This window comes from Apodemus sylvaticus, chromosome 2 (assembly GCF_947179515.1).
Source record: "Apodemus sylvaticus chromosome 2, mApoSyl1.1, whole genome shotgun sequence".
In the NCBI taxonomy this organism is placed as follows: Eukaryota; Metazoa; Chordata; class Mammalia; order Rodentia; family Muridae; genus Apodemus; species Apodemus sylvaticus.
The window spans coordinates 161192648-161209746 of NC_067473.1; the positions used below are offsets into that span (position 1 = coordinate 161192648).

The window sequence follows — 17099 nt, forward strand, 5'->3', positions numbered from 1 at the left end:
TTTCTTTCTTTCTTTCTTTCTTTCTTTCTTTCTTTCTTTCTTTCTTTCTTTCTTTCTTTCTTTCTTTCTTTCTTTCTTTCTTTCTGCACATTGGAGATAGAAAGCAGGGCTGTGTGCATGCTGAGCAACATGTCCAGACCTCAAAATAATTGAAACATTCCAGTCAAGGATGTTAAGCTCTACCAAAAAAGAAATTCAAGTATAATTTAGAAATAGACAGCATGGGAAGAGGGAAGTGAGTTGGTCCCGGCTCGGCTCACTGAGGGAGAAGCACTGCTGAGGGGAGGCCAGCATCGGGTCGTGATCCGAACACGTGTCGTCTGCCCACTTCCAGAAGGTGGACATGGACGAATATGATGAGAACAAGTTCATGGATGAGGAAGATGGCGGCGATGGTCAGGCCAGGCCCGACGAGGGCAAGGTGGACTCATGCCTGCGGCAAGGAAACAGGTCAGTTGCTCTGCAGGCTGCTCTGAAACCCCCCTTTCCCCCCTTCCCCACCCCCATTAACAGGAAGAGCCAGGCAGTGAAGGACCAGGCAGGCAGCATTATCTTGAAGGTGCTTATCCTTTTTAAAGCTAATGATATTGAAAAAACTGTTCAGTCTCCGGACAAGAATGGTGTGGACCTCCTAATGAAGTGTATTTATAAAGGCTTTGAGAGCCTGTCTGACAAGAGCAGTGCTATGTTGCAACAGTGGCATGAGAAGGCACTTGCTGGTGGAGGAGCGGGGTCCATTGTCGTGTTTTGACTGCAAGAAAAGCCGTGTACTCCAGCTGGAACTGCTCATTGTTCGCAGGAGTGGGAGTTGCTGGTACAAAGACCAAAACAGCCAAATGGCCCCGCTGCCCCGTGGGTGGCATCTCTTTCTCTCTGCTTTGCCTTCTAGCTTCCCTTTTCAAATCTGCAAAGAAGAAAACTACATTATCAGTTTCCTTTAATGAAAATTGAAATAATGTGGAGAAAATTTTGTCTCAGTGGGGGTGTTTGATCCTTTCATAAGCATGTCAATAATACATATCCCATTCTGAAATTTATATTCAAGTTTGATTGTACAATTTCTAACTCTGTTGACTGGTTTAAGAGTTTTTATTTTTAACCAATACTGAGAGATGTAATTAAAGTTGAGGCCACTTTCCTAACTCAGTGCTGGTCAGGAAGTGATCTTTATTTTTAAAAATGAGAGACTGACAGCTATTAACATTGCAAAACTGGACCACACTTCCCTTATTTAAGCAAAAGGTGTTTCCAGAGCAAGCGGTGGGTGAGCCCCGCTGCCGGGTTCCAGCTTTCTTCCCGCCTGCCTCCGGATGATGCTATGAGTGTAAGCGTGCCGCTTCCTGTCAGCATCCAGTTATCATGGCCGCTCAATCTCTTTTGGTGACCCAGGGTCCAAAGCAAGGAGTCTTGCTCTATAAAAATGTATTTACACAATATAAGCGCCTCTTTGGCACAAACTTCCCATTTCCTGTGCACAGTTCACCTGCCGATGATGTTTTCAGTGTTCTTCAGGTAATGGGGATCTCAGAAGATTTGGTTCTGATCCAAATACAGTCTGTGTTTCGGCTCAGTGTTTTTTAAGGAAGAAAAATGCCACATAGTAAAAGAAAAAAGTGTTTACTTTGTTGAACAAACCAAATTGGTTATCAAAAAAAAATGACCTGTGCTTGTAAAAAGTTATTATTCCAATGTAGTCCTGAAACCAACCACCCGGATGTGCGTGGCTGGGAGGGAATCAACCTGGCTGTCTTTCCAATTCCAGAGTTGCTGACTGAGGTGAGAACCAGTGCAGAAACTCTATAAACTGCTGTTTTTGACACCTGCTTTTTTGTCTTGTTCTGTTTTGTAAGATTATGATAAACTTCAGAAAATAAAATGTCAGTGTTGAAACAAAAACAAAAAAACAACAAAACAAACAAACAAACAGAAAAATATCCTATCATTTATAGTTGTAGATGCCGGATCAAGCAGTACCCTAGGCAGACTTCCCAACTACAGTGACTGGTTCTCTCTACCGGAGCATGCAAAGGTGGTGTAAAGACAGGACAGGGCAGAAAGGAAGAGAGGCTTGTGGTCAGGGGGAGGTGAGGTCAGCCGGCTTTCCATAGCTCTGTGACTCTACAATGGTGCCATTGCCCAGCTGTGTGTCAACAATTCCTCACGTGTAAAGGGACAAAACCCAGCTCTTGCTTTTGTGCGGCTATAATGGAATATCACAGACTGGAATATCATTGAACTCCCCTCCCTTTCAGGGTCTCACTGTGTAGCACTGGCTGGCCTGGAACACACTGTGAGGAGCAGACTGGTCTCCAACGCACAGATCTGTGGCTGTTGGGAGGCACCATTGCTCTGTGCCTTCCTGCAGTAAAGGATGAGCCCTTCAAACCCTGAGCTAAAGGAACCTCCCCCCTTTATTTATTTATTCCACACAGTTTGTCTTAGTGACGAGTGATTACAATACACGCTGGTTCTTGATGGTAAGTAATGTTTTTAAAAAATAATTTATTTTTATTTATGTGTGTGTGTCACGTGCATGAATTTATGTGCACAACATGTGTGCAGGTCAGAAGAGACCAGAAGAAGATGTTGGATACCCTGGAACTGAAGTTACAGACAGTTATGAACCACCTACTATGGGTTAATCTGGGAAATCTAAGAGGGTAAGTGTTCTTAACTGCTGAGCCATCCCTCCGGCCCCAAGGGTTCGCCCTGATTGCCTACTTGCTGAGATCTACAATTACTGTGGAAATAACCTCCGGGCACTTCTGTGATGGTTTCTAGATTGGATTAATAGGGGTGAGGGTGCTTACCCTCATTGTAGGTGTAAGTACCATCCCTCGGGCCGGGGTCCTGGGCTGAATTAGAAGGAGAAAGAGAACTGAGTGCCAGCATCGTCTCTCTCTGCTTTGCCCTGAGATGCAATCCGCCCAGCTGCCTCCAGAGCCCGCCGCCATGCCTTCACGCCCACGACGGCCGTACCCTCAACCTGGGGACTGCAAGGAAGCCCTTTTAATTTCTAAAAGTAGCTTTGGTCAGGTATTTTGTCACAGCGTCGAAGACATTCCTAAGACACTGTTGTGGAGTTGGGGGCTGAGGGAAAGAGAGCCCGTTGCCAGGGAGAGCCGTGAGCAGGGAGGCTCCTGTCTCGTGCTTCTGTCCCCTCAGTGGTCCCTCTGTGCTGCAGCTGCTTCTGTCTGGCCTCCACCTCCTTGGTACCCAGGATAGTTGCTTGATGTAAAAAGAGGGCATTTGATTAACTTGTAAATGGAGGTGTAAATGCAGGCTCCCTACAGTGGATTTGGCGATGAATGTTCAAAATGTCGGAACTATCTTCTGAGGGCAGTGTAAGCAGCTGGTCGGGCAGGCTAGGGGTCTGGTAAGGCGGCCAACTGTCCGTCCAAGGTGCTGAGAACTGTCCCAGTTTTAGCCCCGGAAACACCCTCAGTCCAGAGCAAAGCAGCAATTAGATATCTAACCCAGGGGAAAGACAGGTGGAGCCTCACCAATGTCTCTTTCCTGTCCTGCATCTTGCACCAGCTGCTCAGCCCCTAAGACGTGACATCAAATGGGTCCCCAGACACGGAACAAACAAGCAAGCAAATAAAGCCTTCATGGAGAGATAGTAAAAGTGAATGGCGAATTGGAGAAGGATCCATGTATTAATGTGAGGGGGGGGGGAGAGAATAAAATGTTGGGCCTTCCATGAGCTTTCCCATATTACAGGAAGACAAGCATGCCAGTTGAAAACGATCTCAGTTACTAGGGAGACTGAGGCAGGAGGACTTCACATTCAAGGTCAGTTCGCGCTAAAGACTGAATGTCCATCCTGGGCAACGTAGTGAGACCCTGTCTCAGAATGACAGAGGGAGAAGAGGGTGGACTTACTGCCCAGTGGCAGCAGCTGGCCTCGCATGAGGATCTAGGATAAAACCCCTATAATAAATAAATGAATAAATGAATGAATGAATAAATGCAACTAAATGACCTGAAGATACAAACAAGAAATTTGAATCAGAAATCTAGATGGACAATATTAGAAAATATTCCTTTGGGACTGGAGAGATGGCACAGAGGTTAAGAGCACTGACTGCTCTTCCAGAGGTTCTGAGTTCAAATCCCAGCAACCACATGGTGGCTCACAACCATCTGTAAATGAGATCTGATGCCCCCTTCTAGTGTGTCTAAAGACAGAGACAGTGTACTTATATATAATGAATGAATAAATAAATCTTTTTAAAAATGAAAATATTCCTTTAAAACAAAGACTGAATATTAAAACAATAACTATATTACTGTTTTCTAGATTCATTATCGAATAATAAGGAAATAATGGGCGCGTTCACGGCGTGCTCCTTGCAGGATGTGCTCTGAAGGTCCCAGCAGCCTTTCCAGCTGTGACTCAGCTTCTTCTGCTTCTGGGAACAGAATGGGAAGGAAGCGCCTTGTAGCAGGGACTGTGTGCAGTACGGGTGTCACCGTGTCATGGAAAGAGCTCAGCCCACACTTCTGAGTCACCTGACATCGGGGCTTGTCTACTTAAATGAAGATCACAACCATATAGAAACCCAGAGAGGGTAACGCACAAACATGCATTCGAGCCAGCTCTGCCCATCCCAACGCCCAGTTTACTCCACAGTGTTGAAATGGTTAAAAACAGAGACAGGGCCCCACAGGCCGCTCTCTCTTCAGGCTCTGTCCTCTCTCTTCTTCCCGAGAGGTCACCAGCATCTTAAATTTAGCTAGTGGTCACTTTCCATAGACAGTCATGTTTACAAATAAGAATATACAGGCATTTTAAACTTTATTTTATGACATAGTCTTTTCTTTGTGAGGAGTGATTTTTTTTTCATCTTAAGTATGTCTTCTGTGAGTATACAGGTATGTGTTCTGTAAGTATGCAGCTATGTCTTCTCTAAGTATGCAGGTATGTCTGTAGTATGTTCGTGCAGTGCCCTTGGAGGTCAGCATTAGATCCCGAGGCTGGACTCACAGACTGTTGCGAGCTGCCGTGTGGGTGACAGAATGGAACCCGGATCATGTGGAGAAGTGTTAATGTGTGCTCTTAACCCCATCGTCTCTTCAGCCCCTTATTCTACAGAGTTTTAAATGTCACATAAATGTTACCCTCTGGCAATTTGCTTGTTTGAGCCACAGGGTCTCATGTAGCCCAGGCTGGCTTTGAACTCACTGGGTAGCAGAGGATGGCCTCGCTCCCATTTTGCCTCAGCCTCCTGTATTAAGTAGCAGGATTGCTGCCCATGACCCAACCACAACCGGTCTCACAGGACCTGGGACCAACCCAGAGCTTTGGGCAGGAGGCGAGCACCCTACTGAGCTGTACCCAAGCCCTGAATTCTGATTTCCTTTTTAGTCTCTGTTCTTCACATTTTCTATGCACTTTTGTCTTAAGTCTGAAGAACACGAGAACCTTAAAATGCTCTCTCTACGGCTGTCATTGTCCTTTGTGTGTCATTGTTTAGTACTCTACTCTGCCTCCATCTTGTTCTTCTTACATTGATGTTCTTACGTTTGCTTTTGAAACAATACCTTATGCATAGCCCATCCTCCTGCCTCAGCGCCCTGTTTATTTATTATTTTAACTCTTTAATTTCTCCCTACCATTGTTATTGTCTTATGAAGTCACTGCCTGTTTACATTCACCCCACGACTACCAAATTCTCTCTTGACTTTTATTTCTAGCATTTTCTCTCTGGGTTTAACTTCCTTCTTCCTGAAGAGCCTTCTATAGTAGTCCATTCAGCAAGGCGGGTGAGGGTGAGCTCATCTTTTTCCGGCAAGAGAAAATGTCCCTAACTCTGAATGATGACTTATGGGAACCAGTTACTACGTGCCCTTCCACAACTCTCTGACCTAACTTGTGTAGGACCGATCTCTGTGTCCATGCGCAGGCTGTTGAGTGGCAGAGGGAACAGTCCCGGCTAGCAGCTGAGAGCAGTAGGTGCAGAAATACCACGTGACTGAGTCTTTTCCCATACTACTCTGCTTCTCCCTTCCTGTTTCCCTCCCTTCCTCGGTCCCTCCCTCTCAGTGCATGTCTTAACAAGCATCCTTTACCGGTGGCTTTCCTTTCCCCGTATCACATTTGCACGTCTCAGCTGCAGCTTCCTGCGCACCCACACTTGTTTATCTGTGCTAAAATGTTCGGGTCTGTAGCTGCGAACACAGAGGCCACGAGGTCTGTAGACTCCGGGGCTGGCGCTCACGCCTCTCTTTGGCTTCCTTTATTTCATGCTCTCTCCCGACACTTCTTATCCATTTTCTTATTCTTTGGAGTAATTTTCTTGAATTTCTTTTTCAACATCCAGACTTTTATTTGATTTTTTTTTTGCATTTTAAAGAATTATTTTATTTTATGTATATGAGTACACTTGTAGCTGTCATCAGACACACCTGAAGAGGGCGTCAGATCTCATTATGGATGGTTGTGAGCCACCATGTGGTTGCTGGGATTTGAACTCAGGACCTCTGGAAGAGCAATCAGTGCTCTTAACCACTGAGCCATCCCTCTAGCCCTGTTTTTGTTTTTGATGTGACCGAGTCTCACTCTGTAGTAAAGGTTGGTCTTGAACTCACAGTGCTCCTACCTCAGCCTACAAAGGGATGGGATTAAAGGCATGCACCACCGTGTCCCACTCATTTGACTCTCAGGGCCAGCTGTGTATTTTAAAATGTGCTGTGTTTTTCCAGAATTTTGAAAGGCCAGAAGAAGGTGTCAGATCCCCTAGAACTGGAGTTAACAGACAATTACGAGCCACCATGTGGATGCCGGGAGGGCAGCCAGGTCCCCAGATCCCAGATTCCCAGAGGTCAGCCAGTGCTCTTTACCACTGAGCCATCTCTCCAGCCCCCAGGAGGGAGGACATCATAATGAGATACCTGTGCACCTTCATTTTGCTGTCAGGCGATCGAGACAACTCCTAACACACTGGAGTTTGCCCAGAAATCTCATGCTAGGGAAGGTTAAGTGGGAAGCTGGAGGAGGAATTCTGAAATAGATTTTACACAGTTCTAACAATTTGTGTAAGACCACTGTGCAGGGGAGTGGAGCCAAGACAAAGTAAAGGAATAAGGGGAGGGACTACACCTTGACCAGTACTGCCTACACACACACACACACACACACACACACACACACACACACACACATACACACACACACACACCACATTTCCTGTCCTCTGTTTTAGCCTAATTTCATGTCAGTACTCAAGGATGGATTTAGGTGGGGGGTCACTGGGTCTCCTTGTTTTGTTTTGGATGTGGCCCCATGAATAAATCTTCCTTCGTATTTCATCACCCTATGCCTTTTAAATTGGTCCATTGATGGTGGGTGGCCAAGGCTACCTTACTAGGCTTCTAGGCTTCTAGAGTCGAGCCTCTGCCCCTAAGGATTCTGGTAACAGAAATGCTAAGGGCAGATCTTGCCTCTTTCATTCTTTTTCTTTCCTGGCGACACTGGTTGGTTGTGCTGGCTAGTTTTTTGTTTGTTTGTTTGTTTTTTGTTTTTTAAACTTGACACAAGCTAAAGTCATCTGAGAGGAGGGAACCTCAATTAGGAAAATGCTTCCAAAATATGAGTCTGCGCACAAGCCTGCAGGACATGTTCTTAATTAGTGGTTGGTGGTGAAGAGCCCAGCTTATTGGGAGTGGTGTTGGGCTGGTGGTCCTGGGTTCTATAAGAAAGCAATGTGATAGCTGGGCGGTGGTGGCGCACGCCTGTAATCCCAGCACTCTGGGAGGCAGAGGCAGGCAGATTTCTGAGTTCGAGGCCAGCCTGGTCTACAGAGTGAGTTCCAGGACAGCCAGGGCTGTACAGAAAAACCCCGTCTCAAAAAAAAAAAAAAAAAAAAAAAAAAAAAAAAAAAAAAGAAAAAAGAAAGCAATGTGCCTAAGCCTGTGAGCAGAACCCTCCCATGGCTTCTGCATCAGCTCCTGCCTCCACATTTCCGCCTTGCTTGCATTCCTGGATTGACTTCCTTTGGTGATAAACTGTGATATGGAAGGATAAGCCAGATGAACACTTTTCCTCCCCAACTTACTTTTTTGGTCATGATGTTTCATTGTAACAACAGAAACCCTAAGACAGTGGAAAAGGGACTGGGAGTGTGAGGTGTGTGTGAAGGGGACATAGCCACAATGGGGCACAGTGGTTCTTCAGAGCCTTAGCGCAGGTGCTGTAGTGAGAAGCAGCGAAGTAGGCCTCTCCTAGACACTCTGCCATGTCTGCCCAGGTGAGGGCCAGGAATCCCACTGAGAAGGTCTCAGTCCCCTCTCCTGCATTGTACCTGTTGTCTCTTTGAACAGGAATTAGTGTGTCAGTGATTAGTGTGTGACTGAGAACTGGGCTTTTGGGAATAGACATTGGGAGGCAGGGGTGGAGAGATATGTGTGTGGATTTACACTGGTGTGCCTGCGTGTGAAGAATCGGGGTTCTGGAAGTGTGGTGGGGACCCCGGGATGTGGCTCAGTGGAAGACTGTCTATCATGTACAGGTCTTGGGTTCTAGGCCTAGCAGAGAGCAGGTGTGTGCGTGTGAGTCTTTGGAGGGGGCGACCATTAGAATGGAGCCATCATTTCCAACCCGCGGTTTCCCAAAGGCTTGGACCAGGGCTTTCATTTTTGGTGCCGTTTGTTTTGAGACGGGCTGTCTCTCCTATAGCCCTTGCTGTTCTAGAGCTTGCTACAAAGACCAGGCTGGCTTAAACCTCGTAGAGACCTTCCCGCCTCTGCCTCTGCTCATATTAAAGGCATGTGCCGCCACGCCTGTCCCAGGGCTTTTGTCTTTAACCTGTCCATAAAACACTGGCTAGGATCCAAACAGGCTGATTTTGTGAGGTCTGGCCTGGACCCACGGTGTATACCTGTGGGTGGCGGGGCAGGAAGTGTTAACGTACTTCTTCCTCTCACCCTGCTGCTAAGTCCCTTAGGTTGGAGTGTTTTTTAAAACCCCTGGGACTTGGAACCAGAAGCCATGTCGGTATAACCTGGTTCTCTCTTCTTGCCTGGACCAGGGTGTCATGGGAAACCTACTGTCCCTGGACCTGGCTGCCTGTAGGGGCACTCAGGGAGTCTCAGGGACCCAACAGAGCTGTGGTGGTGTTTGGGGAGCAGATTCCGGGATCTCTCCCTCCTGACTCTTCAAGCCTTATCAGTCTGGGAGGGCTCCGACTACTGCTTCCTGCCATTGTTTCCCACTGGTAATTAAGAGAAGGCCAGGGCTCTGTTGTGGCAACTTGAAGCTATTGCGGTGCAGAGGAATGGGCTTGGTCATAGCTTGAGCCTTCTCTCCCGGGCTCTGAGGACTTCGAAGCCCCTGGACGACTTGACAGCAAGACGGCCCAGAGCCTGAGCAGATCCACCCAGCAGTTGCTCGGGATCATGGCTTAGGAGTGAGTGGTGGCATCACTGAGCAGCGGCTGGCTTTCCCAAGAGATCTTGGAGATCTAGCCTCCATTTGTATGGGGAAGGTATGATGGGCTTGGATGGAGAGTTCGCTTAGTCGTGGGAGGGGCATACAGGGCTGATCCCTGTCCCTGAGGATCTGGCTGGGGATCCTACAAAAGAAGGGGTTTGTTTGAAGGGGAGATGCAAAGCTAGCTGGATCCTAATGTCCCTTCTGCTGTCGCTGCTGGGTCCTGCTTTTCTTTCTGAAGAGGCTTTCCAACACGGCAGAACTGTATTCAGATGAGGTTGACGGGTCCTTCCCCTTCCTTCTTGAGTACATGCTTGGGGCCCCTGATGTGCCTGCATGCTGGGAGGGCAGGGGAGAGGGACACCTGCTTTGTGACCCAGTCTTGGCCATGTCCGGTTCACATTCCTAAGATGCTGGGTTCATCCCTCTTCGTTGGTCTGAGTGGGCATTATGTAAGAAGAGTTGTACCCACTCTGCCTTGGGTGGCACCTTCTGCGTTTCCTGTAAACTTCTCCAGTAGAGAGGGGTGGCAGCGGGGACTCTGAGGGTTGGGGGGCTGTGCTCTAACAGCCAGGATTGAGTGGGCAGTGGGGTGAGGCACATTGTAAAGAAATGTCCTCAGGTTCGGGGCTGTTAGCGCCCTGTCCTCTTGTTAAGGTCATTCAGCAAACATTTATAGAGCATGTCCTAGTTGCTGACTATCCTTGCAGGTCTTAGCGATGTTGGTGAGAGAGAGAGAGACAGTCCCTGTTCTGAAGGTGCTCACAGTCCAGGGCAGGTGACTAACAAGTTCTCAGTGGTGGCCTCTGAGTCTGGGTTCCGATGGCACAACAAAAGCCAGCCCCTTCTCCTCCTAGTTGATTGCTATGTGTGATGGTGGAGTGGCACGTTTGTTCCAGATGCTGCAGGGCTCTGGGGACATAGGATGCTAGGCTAATATGGAGGGCAGGGGAAGAGAGCCAGAATTTTCCCACCCCAGCTGGTCCTGGTACCACAGTCTGAAGAAGGTCCTAGCAGTGTGGCTCACCGGGATTGTCACTCTTAGGCCTGGCCCTGTCATGGAAGCATTTTGGAGACTAGTTCTCCATGTTTGAAGGAGGCATGGGGGCCAGTGAGAATCCATGTTATTGTTATTATTATTGTTGTTGTTGTTATTTCCTCAATTGATGCATTGATGATAGCATGTCCTCGCGGACATTTCTCTGGACAGTGAGAACCAATTTATTTCCTTTTATTTTCCCCCCAGATGAACTCCTTCAGGCATGAGATCTGCCTGCTTGTTCTGGCCCTCACCTGGCCAGGTAGGTACCTGATACTTTCTTTCCTTACCTTCTCCCAAGCCCACTGGGAGCACCTCCTTCCAGGACTCAGTACATGTGTCTGGAGCTCACCTGTGCTCCACCTGTGTGCTCCACCTGTGTTAGACTTGTGACTTCGGGAGTCACTGGTCACCTCCTGTGACAGTTATGCAGAACCTTATTTCTGATTTACATCCCCTCCGAACTGAATCTCTGAAGGGGCTTGGTGGCACAGAATTGTACCATGTGATGGGAGCACAGGGCGGGACAGACAGACAGCATCCCAGCCTTGGAGACAGCATTTGTTGTCGTGTGGCTGAACCTCTCAGTATAGGTGAGAACTGCTGCACAAGAGTCACACAGAGCCAAAACCTGAGGGTGGCTCTCTGGGTTCTAGGCCACCCCGTTCTCACCACACTGTTTGTCCCACCGTAACCTCCCTCACTGAGATTCCAGGTTTGGAGATGCATCATTGCATAAGGCAGTAAGTGTCACTAAGATGAGTTTATGTCCAGGAAGATTGTTTCTCCATTACTGCCATGAGTCTGGGGTCATGCTCAGAGCAAGGGACCTCATTTAAAATAGAAAGCACTTCCTTGCTTCTACTTTCTGTCCATCGCAGCCTGGTTTCTATGGGGCCCTCGCAGCCTGGTGTCTATGGGGCCAGAGAGCTTTAGTCTGGCGGTCTGATCATGCTCACCTGGGGCCTCTTCCTTCAGGGACCCTCTGCACAGAAAAGCCTCGTGACAGGCCGTCGACGGCCCGATGCAGCCTCTTCGGGGACGATCTCATCAACACTTTCGATGAGACCATGTACAGCTTCGCAGGAGACTGCAGTTATCTCCTGGCTGGGGACTGCCAGAAACGTTCCTTCTCCATTCTCGGTGAGTCCTGGGTACCCGTGGCAGGATCCCAGAACAGGGACAGCTGAGATGGTGGACAGTTCCAACCCTCAGGACCTGAGATTAGAGGTCACTTCAGAGAATGTGGAGGGCAGTGGTCTCCCCATGATACCTTCCCTTAGGGCAATGGTCTCCCTGTGACACCTTCTCTTAGTCTGGTGTGAAGACATCTGTGTTACTCCAGTGATTGTGTCCATTGTGTGGGTCCAGGCAACGTTCTAGGAGTTCAATATTTTAGAGAAAGAAGATGATGTAGAAGAGCTTTGGGACTTGTGGGATTCAGAATTAAGAGGCTGGGTCTTTCCTAAGTTACCAGACAGGAGCTGATAGTCCACCTGTGTTGTCGGTGCAACCTTCCCACAGCTGTGGGATGCAGGTACAATCATCCTTGTTTACAAATGAGGAACTGTATCCAAAGAAGGCTGTCTCATCCTCCCTAGGAGGAACTGGGTCTCAGTTTCAGTCCATTCAAATTGAAAGGCACTCTCCCTCAGTACTAGGAAGAGAGGGTGTGCTCTAAGCTGTAGGCAGTGTTGGAGAACTAGGGTTGGTTGGTCCACTCTAAGAACTAACCCTCCGTGAGCACGAGGGAGGGGTGCTCTAGACCCAGCAAGGTGGAGCCCTCTGCCTTGGGGAAGTGGGGTGACCCAACAGACAGATCTATATTGTTAAGGAAACATTTTGAGAAACTTGTTAAAAGTGGGAAGGAAGGCCTTGAATTCAAGAGGGGCTGTGGTGGGAGTTTTGTGGCAGGAGACAGTAAGAGAGAGGTTCTGACTCCCAAATTCCAACAGGAAATGTACATGTTTAGAGCCAGCGGTGGGGATGAGGCCCTTAATAGAACACTGCCAAAAGGAGTGTCAGGGTGAGGAGGACTCTGCTTAAAACCCGCTTGATAGGATTCTTGGTGAAGACAAGTCAGAGTGACAGACAGGAAGGTTGGGGATGAAGAATTTAAGCATATATTGAGTTTTTCTAAACGTTACCAATTAATAATAATTGTTATTATTAGTGTATGTGTGCACGCAAATGCATGTGTGCATATGTACACATTTGAGTGTGCCAACTGTCAGGAGCGAGTCTCACATCTACCTTGTTGAGGCATGGCCTCTCTTACTGTTTTGACTGTGCTGGGCATTCCAAGCCATCTGGCCCGTGAGCTTCTGGGCCAGTCTCCTCTCTCCACTTCCCGTATCACCTTAGGAATACTGGGCTCACAGACCTGGGCTCTGCGGGTCAAACTCAGGCCACTAGGCTTGTACTTCAGGTGCCTTCCCCCTTTGAGGCATCTTATTGATGGGATTTCCATTGATATTGGGCTAAATGGGTAAATCCCAGGATAGATCCCAAGGTCAGGACTTAGTCTAGATAGGGCTGGAATGAAGCCTGGCACAAGGTTGGCAGCATGCAGGGCCTTGCTTGACACATAGGTTGGAGGGCTCTCATGATAGCCTCTCCTTCAGTCATGCCATGGGTCTATGTATGTGTTAAGCTGTTTGTAAGCTGACTGTGGCCATGACTGTGAGATCCTCCCACCCCCTTATTCAGTGTGGCCCACGCTGGTCTTAAAGTGGAGGGTCTCCTTTCTTAGCCTTTTGAGTATTGGGATTATAGGTATGACCGGCTATCCTGGCTTCCTCCTGCTTCTGAGATGCTCTTTGACCTGGCTAGTTTTAAGTCAACTTGACACAAGCTAGAGTCATCAGAGAGGAGGGAGCCTCAATGGAGAGGATGCCTCTGGAAGATCAGGCTGGAGGCAAGCCTATAGGACATCTTCTTAATGCGTGATTGATGGTGCTAGCGATTTTAGTGATGTGCTAGTGAAGGCACAGCCCATTGTGGTGGTGCTATCCCTGTGCTGGTGGTCCTGGGCTCTATGAGAAAGCAGGCTGAGCAAGCCATGAGGAACAAGCCAGTAAGCAGCACCTTAGCATCAAAGGCCTCCTGCCTCCAGGTTTTTGCCTTGTTTGAGTTCCTGTCCTGACTTCCTTTGATGATGAACAGTGGTATGGAAATATAAGTCAAATAGACACTTTTCTCCTCAACTTGCTTTTTGGTCATGGTCTTTTATTGCAGCAGTAGAAACGCTGCCTTTCTTAGGCTATCTCTCCATCCAGTCATGTTGGCATTCACCATCTTCCTTGTTCTCCAGCGTCCCCACAAGGGCAGGGAAAGTGTCTTGTTCTTCTTTGTTTTCTGGTGTTCAGTGGGATCTCTCACAAGGACTGGAGAAGGATCCGTGAAACCTAGAGTTATGCTGTGGGGCGCTATCCTTTCAAGGGGTCGCCTAAGACCACCAGAAAGCACAGATATTTACGTTAAGATTCATAACAGTAGCAAAATTACAGTTATGAAGTAGCAATGGAGGTCACCACAACTCGAGGAACTGTAGTGAAGGGTCACGGCACTGGGAAGGCTGAGAGCCACTATATGAAAGGAAACTATTCACGCGAGTGGCATTTGAGGAGTCTTGGGTGAGGGGCTTGGGGTAGGTGGAGAACACAGGGAGGTTTTGCATGCACTGGGGTAGCATGTGCCAGGGGAAGAGGCAGGAGGGAGGGAGGGCTCATCATGGGGAGCGGGGGGTCTAGGTGACTAAGGCTGGAGTGGTGGTCAAGCTTGAGCAATGGTTCCCGACTTCAGCAGGTGTCAGGCTCACCCAGGGGAGCTCTACAGCCATCGCTTGGTTCTAACCCCAGAGTTCTGGCTCCAGGAGCTCAGGAATAGGACCAAGAATCTCATGCCCAGTAATTTCCCAACTGCTGTTCCTGGTGTGCATTGGGGACCGAATGCTGAGAAGCATAGGGTTTTTCTTAGTTAGGGTTACTATCACTGTGATGACACACTGTGATCAAAGTGACTTGGGGCAGAAAGGGCTTTTTCAGCATATGCTGTTCATTCTACATCACTGTTCACCATCAGAGGAAGCCAGTACAGGAACTCAAGCAAGGCAGGAACCTAGAGGCAGGAGCTGATACAGAGCCCATGGAGGAGCGATGCTGCTTCCTGGCTTGACCCTCTTACTAAGCATGCTTTCTTATAGAACCCAGGGCCACCAGCCAAGGGCGGCACTACCCACAGTGGGCTAGCCCCCAACCCCATCAATTTAATTAAGAAAACGCCTTACAGGCCCGCCTATGACCTGCTCGTCTGGAGGCATTTTCTTAGGTGATGTTCCTTTCTCTCAGATGACATTAGCTTGTGCCAAGTTGACATAAATCTTTCCAGCAGAGGGTTGTAGGTGTGTGTGAGAGGCTGAGGCTGAGGTACAGAGTCTTGAATCTGATGGGGTGTGTCTTGGTTACTTTTCTATTGTTGTGAAGAGACACCACGACAAAAGCAAACAACAGAAGAAACAGTTGTGACTTACAGTTCCAGAGGGTGAGTCCATGACGGCCACGGCCAGAAACATGGAAGCAGGTGGGCAGGCAGGCTGGCATAGCTCTGGAGCAGTAGTAGAGGGCTCACATTCTGATCTGCAAGTAGGAGGTAGAAAGAGGGAGCAAGAGCTAATTAGGAATGGTATGACATTGGACACCTCAAAGCCCACCCCCAGTGAGACACCTCCTCCAACAAGGCCACACCTCCTCATACTTCCTAAATAGTTCCACTCACTAGGGACCAAATATTCAAAAATGTGAACTTATGAGGGACATTCTCATCCAATCTGCCCAGGTTGTCTGCTCCATTCAGTAGGCTGGGAGGCAGCAGGGTGGAGTCTTGCTTAGTAGAGAAGGGTCAGAAAGAACTAGAGTACTGGCATGATGGTGCTGAGGGACACTGTCTTTGTCAATGCTGTGTTGCTGTGAAGAGACACCATGAGCACAGTAACTCTTATAAAGGAAAGCATTGAAATGGGGCCTGCTTACCGTCTCAGAGGTTTAGTCCATGGTGGCATACAGGCAGATATGGTGTTGGAGCAGTAGCTGAGAGTTTTACATCTGGATTTGCAGAGAGCAGGGAGAGAGAGAGAGGGGGGGGGCATGACTGGAGCATTTAAAACCCAGTGACACATTTTCTCCAACAAGGCCACATTTTCTCCAACAAGGCCATACTTACTAGAACAAGGCCACACCTCCTAATCCCTGCCAAGTAGCACCTTTCCATGATGACCAAGCAAGCATTCAAACCTATGAGCCTGTGGGGGCCATTCCTGTTCAAACCACCACAGGCAGGTATATGAGAAACAAGGATTGGTGGCCTGGGTCACAGTAACAAGGCAGGAGCTGTAATGGGCTAGAGACACTTTCAAGATATGACAAGCTGTGGATATCATCCTGGACACTGGGCTGTGGAGTTCCACTGAGGCAATATCTAGGGTGTGGTTTAGAAGGGCAGAATCTCCTTCTGCCCCAGCTACAGAGTCAGGGACTCAGGCCTGCCACTCAGGTAACCACAGTATGTATTCTAAATGGAGTTCTTCCTACCTAACCATTATGATGGAGAGGTACAGATACCCTACCTGGTGACTGTGGGCTTTGTTGAGCCAGATTGGAGTAGGAATGTCAAGTTTTTGGACTTTGTGTGTTTATTTGTTTGTTGGATTTGGTTTTTTTTTTTTTTTTTTGAGACAGGGTTTCTCTGTGTAGCCCTGGCTATCCCAGAACTCACTCTGTAGACCAGGATGGCCTCAAACTCAGAAATTCGCCTGCCTCTGCCTCCCAGAGTGCTGGGATTACAGGCGTGCACCACCACTGCCTGGCTTTGAACTGTTTTTTAAAAATGATTTTCTATTTGTGTGTGTGTGTGTGTGTGTGACTACATGCTATGCATATGCTGGTGCTTGTAGATCTCTTGCAGTTTCAGGTCCTTATGAATCTCTGATGTGAGTGTTAGGAACTAAATTCAGATACCTGGAAAAGCAGCTCATGCTCCTTCCTGCCGAACCGTCTCTCCAGCCTTGACACAAGATTTTGACAAGGTAAACAGCATCACCTCTCTACCCTATGACTTCAGATTTAGGGAGGGAGACACTGATGTCCCAATGGTAGGGGATCTGTCTGCCATAGCTTTAGCTTTGTTCTCTTGTGGATTCTGCCTAGAGACAGGTTAGTAAGCAATATACAATGAATCTTGGGATCAGGCACAGAGTTCATATTTTGGGCTCTGGGGATCCAGTCAGCATATTTAAAAAGGTCCCCTTTCTCCCTACATAAGGGGAATTGAAACGATCCCCCCTCCATTGAAGGAGCCCTCATAGTCAAGAATACTCAGGCTGTGTTGGTGTCTCTGGAATGTCCTATGACCTCACCAGGAAGGCCCTTGTCTATGTTTCTGTTGCTGGGACTGACGGGAGGGTTTATTTTGGCTCGCAACTGGTTACAAGGGAAGTCACCCTTGAGATGACTTGAGATGGGAGCTTGAGATGGCTGGTCACGTAGCTTCTACAGTTAAGAAACTGAGAATAACGAACACTCATGAAGAAGACCGTTTCTCCTTTTTGCTCAGGACCCAGCCCAGCAAAGG

The 17099-nt window shown here is 48.1% G+C and overlaps 2 protein-coding genes across 2 annotated transcripts in view; both read left to right on the plus strand.

Moving 5' to 3' along the window:
• The first annotated feature begins 343 nt into the window (after positions 1–343).
• LOC127677663 (actin-related protein 2/3 complex subunit 5-like) lies at positions 344–751 on the plus strand. The gene has a single exon (XM_052172695.1). The coding sequence runs from the start codon at positions 344–346 to the stop codon at positions 749–751; it is 408 nt and encodes a 135-aa protein (XP_052028655.1).
• Positions 752–9210: 8459 nt separating this feature from the next.
• Vwf (von Willebrand factor) overlaps positions 9211–17099 on the plus strand; it is a 137571-nt gene continuing 129682 nt past the window's right edge. Inside the window, 3 exon segments of the mRNA XM_052174915.1 lie at positions 9211–9488; positions 10680–10734; positions 11451–11615. Of these exon segments, the coding sequence (XP_052030875.1) occupies positions 9480–9488; positions 10680–10734; positions 11451–11615 (229 nt within the window). The 5' untranslated portion in view covers positions 9211–9479.